This window comes from Helianthus annuus, chromosome 14 (genome assembly GCF_002127325.2).
Source record: "Helianthus annuus cultivar XRQ/B chromosome 14, HanXRQr2.0-SUNRISE, whole genome shotgun sequence".
NCBI classification, from domain to species: Eukaryota; Viridiplantae; Streptophyta; class Magnoliopsida; order Asterales; family Asteraceae; genus Helianthus; species Helianthus annuus.
In genome coordinates this window covers 151,760,000-151,764,215 of record NC_035446.2, presented here as the reverse complement: position 1 = coordinate 151,764,215, position 4,216 = coordinate 151,760,000, and the positions used below count along the sequence as shown (strand labels likewise).

Below are 4,216 nucleotides of genomic sequence, written 5' to 3'. Positions count from 1 at the left end.
AAATCAGTTTTCATTAATCCTTAATTCTAAGAGGCTTTTCCAGCAGTTCTTGGTTGACGCGTATACTATGATAGAGAGCGAGAGACTTAGGTACATACGATATCAACAAAAAGATCTTAGGTCCGACACATATGAAAGCCTCCGTAAATTACGAAGTAAAGGTCAAGATGATATATCTAAAGCTGGAAAACGTATTTTTTTGCCGTCTTCTTTTACTGGTGGAGCACGATATATGATGCAAAACTATTTAGACGCTATGGCTCTGTGTAAGTGCTTTGGTTATCCAGATTATTTTATTACCATAACATGCAATCCAAAATGGCCAGAAGTTCAACGGTTTCTCAAAGACACCAATCTTAGTCCGGAAGATAGGCCTGATATCCTGTCTAGACTCTTCAAAATAAAACTCGATTCAATCTGCAAAGATTTAAAAAAGAATCATCTATTAGGCAAAGCTTCAGCAGGTAATGTTAACAAAATAATTCAATTATTAGTCATCATCAAAGCTAACACTTTGTTTTATTTTTATGTAGTTGTTTACACTATTGAGTTCCAAAAACGTGGTTTGCCTCATGCACATTTATGCTTATTCATGGAACCTGAATTCAAATTACCTACTGTGGACCATGTTGATTCATTTATATCTGCTGAAATTCCAAACAGAGATGAAGATCCAGAATTATTCATCCTGGTGAAAGAGTATATGATACATGGTCCATGTGGTAATGCTAGGTTGAGCTCTCCATGTATGGTAGATATGAAGTGTTCAAAAGGCTTTCCAAAAAAGTTTCAAGATCATACAACACTAGATTCAAATGGGTTTCCATTATACAGAAGGAGAAACAATGGTGCCTATGTTGTGAAAAATAAAATTGAGCTTGATAACAGGAGTGTTGTTCTTTATAACAAAAAATTATTGAAAAGATATCAAGCTCATATCAACGTTGAATGGTGCAATCAAGCCGCGTCTATAAAATATCTTTTTAAATACATCAATAAAGGTCCTGATAGAGCCACTATAGCTGTTGTGCATGGTGATAATCAACCGGAAGAGCAACCACAAGACGAGATCAAAGAGTATTACGATTGCCGCTATATATCAGCTTGCGAAGCATCTTGGAGGATATTTGCTAACGAGGTACATTATAGAAGACCTTCTGTTATGAGGCTTCCATTCCATTTACCTGGCCAACAACCTGTTGTTTTCGGCCCTGACGAGGATATTAACTCCGTTCTAAACAAACCTTCAGTTAAATCTTTAATGTTTCTATCATGGATGGAACGTAATAAAGACCCAAATGACCTGTTGGCACGTACACTTACATACGTTCAGTTCCCTATTTTTTATGTATGGAAGCTTGACAAGCGAGTATGGGAACCAAGAAAAGGGAAAAAATCAATTGGCAGGATTCATTCCGTATCTCCATCTTTAGGTGAAGCGTATTTCTTGAGAATTCTTCTTAACAAGGTTAGAGGACCAACATCGTTTGACGACATTAAAACAGTTAATGGTAAAGTTTACGATACATACAGAGATGCTTGCTACGCACTTGGTCTTTTAGATGATGATTCAGAATATGTAGAGGCAATAAAAGAAGCAAATTTAACTGGAAGCGCTTCATACATTCGGAATTTATTTTCTACGATGTTGTTATCCGGTAGTCTTTCTAGACCTGAGGTTGTTTGGGAAAGTTCGTGGAGATACATGGCGGACGATTTTGTTTACAGATTAGCAAAATACCATCGAGTTACAGGTACGTTTTGTTTACACTGAAATTTATTACTTATATTTTTTGAAAAAAATAATTTGATGTGTTCATCATTATTTAAGTTATTTTATCTTATTATGATGAAATGGTTTCCATATTCATAAGATGAATTTTTTTTCTTTCTTATTTCGTAGCGTTATCAATTCCGGATCACCAACTGAAGAACTATGTCTTGGTCGAAATTGAAAAGTTTTTATTGCGAAATAATTCTTCTTTGCGAAGATTTGAATCAATGCCATATCCAGATATGTCGTCTTCTGGTATTTCCGATTGTCGTTTGATATACGAGGAGCAGGCATATGATACAACATACCTTGGAAATCTGTACGATAGTCAGTTGACAATGTTAACTGATGAACAACGCTCTGTTTTTGAGGAGATTATGGCAGCAGTAAACAGTGATAACGGTCGGATTTTTTTCCTTTATGGCTATGGCGGAACAGGTAAAACATTTCTATGGAAGACATTGTCCGCTGCAATTAGATCAAGAGGTCAAATCGTCTTAAATGTGGCTTCAAGTGGAATTGCATCGTTGTTGTTAGATGGTGGCAGGACTGCACATTCCAGGTTTAGCATACCGTTGAATCTTACTGAAGATTCCGTATGCAATATAAAACCATAAAGTGATCTGTCTAAATTACTTCATGAGACTAAATTGATAATTTGGGATGAAGCACCTATGGTTCACAAACATGCATTTGAAGCGCTCGACAGAACAATGAATGACGTTTTCAACATTGACACATCTCTCAATTCTGAAATCCGATTTGGAGGTAAGGTTATTGTTTTTGGAGGGGATTTTAGACAAATATTACCTGTTGTTCCAAATGGTGGCAGACAAGAGATTGTTAATGCCTCCTTATGTTCGTCTTATTTGTGGAGTAAATGTAAATTGCTAAGACTAACTAGAAACATGAGGTTAACGGTTGGAAGATCTACGGCTGATGTTGATGAAATAAATAGTTTTGGCAAATGGCTTTTGGATTTGGGTGAGGGTAACGTTGGTGGTCCAAATGATGGAGAAGCAACTATTGAAATACCAAGAGATCTTTTGATTACTGATCCATCTGATCCAATTGGAAGTTTAATTGATTTTGTTTATCCATCAATCTTGGAAAACGTAGACGCCCATAACTATTTTAGTGACCGGGCCATACTTGCACCTAAAAATGAAGTTGTTCATGAGATTAATGACAGGTTACTAGCAATGTTTCCTGGTGAAGAAAAAGAGTATCTTAGCTCTGACAGTCTTTGTCCGTCTGAAGATGTAAATTCTACACAACAAAGACTTTACTCTCCGGATGTGCTCAATGGTCTTAAAATATCTGGCCTACCAAATCATAGGTTAGTCCTTAAAGTTGGTGTTCCAGTCATGTTATTAAGAAATATTGATCAACGGAATGGATTGTGCAACGGTACAAGGCTACAAGTAAAGAAGCTGCACAACCGTGTAATAGAAGCGAAGATAATATCTGGTTCAAATATTGGTACTTGCACATATATCCCTCGATTAAACTTGATACCTTCTGATAAAAAGATTCCTTTCTCTTTTCAAAGAAGACAATTTCCACTGGCCGTATGTTTTGCAATGACCATCAACAAAAGTCAAGGTCAATCTCTTTCAAGAGTAGGTTTGTACCTCAAACAACCAGTCTTCTCTCATGGTCAGTTGTATGTTGCCTTATCAAGGGTGAAAACAAGAAATGGTGTCAAGATACTCATACTTGACAATAACGGAAAACCTACGGATAAAACAACTAATGTGGTGTATAAAGAGATATTCAACGAATTGTGATATATACATACTAAGTGTTAATAAAAAGTTATTACATGATCTGTTTAAATATGTGTATATATTGATAACATTTAATGTAAACAACTATTATTAATCCATATTATCTTTCATCAACCCGTGTAATACACGGGTCCTTAGGCTAGTATCAAAATAAACCAACTATCACTAATAAATTTACTGTTATTATGTTTAAAATTTTGTTGTTGTTACAATTTTACTCCCCTAAAAAAAATTTCGTCCTCGAAATTGCTAAGTAGAGGACCTTACGAACCATGTATAAATATCTTATGTCCAAATCCCGAAGCATCAAGCCGTATGATTCAGTACTTTGTATTAAAATTTATAACTTTAAATTTCAATGGCAAGGAAATAATATTGTATCTAAATTCAACTCAAACATAAATGGTTTAGACTGTTAGAAATTCGGTACATCAAGATACAAATAGGTTTGCATGAAACCCATTTATGCCTTTCAATAAGATAAAATAAACTTCACAACTAGCTTATTTATATTCGTCAACAATTTTTTTTTATAATAATATTGTTATCTTTCATTATTATTATTTTTCTACTACTCAAAATTAACACGCTCAAGACATTACAATGCTTCACCTTTTCAACAATTCTATCCTTGGAATTAATGTTATACTAA

General features: G+C 34.8%; 1 protein-coding gene across 1 annotated transcript; it reads left to right on the top strand.

Annotated features, from left to right (window-relative positions):
• The first annotated feature begins 2,487 nt into the window (after positions 1–2,487).
• Positions 2,488–3,564, top strand: LOC110907596 (ATP-dependent DNA helicase PIF1-like). Its single transcript, XM_022152554.2, has one exon. It carries the CDS (start codon positions 2,488–2,490, stop codon positions 3,562–3,564), a length of 1,077 nt encoding a protein of 358 aa, XP_022008246.2.
• Positions 3,565–4,216: the final 652 nt, after the last annotated feature.

Bases quoted from the DNA above. Each gene is read 5' to 3' on its own strand.
- LOC110907596 (XM_022152554.2), top strand. From the start codon at position 2,488: ATGAATGACGTTTTCAACATTGACACATCTCTCAATTCTGAAATCCGA.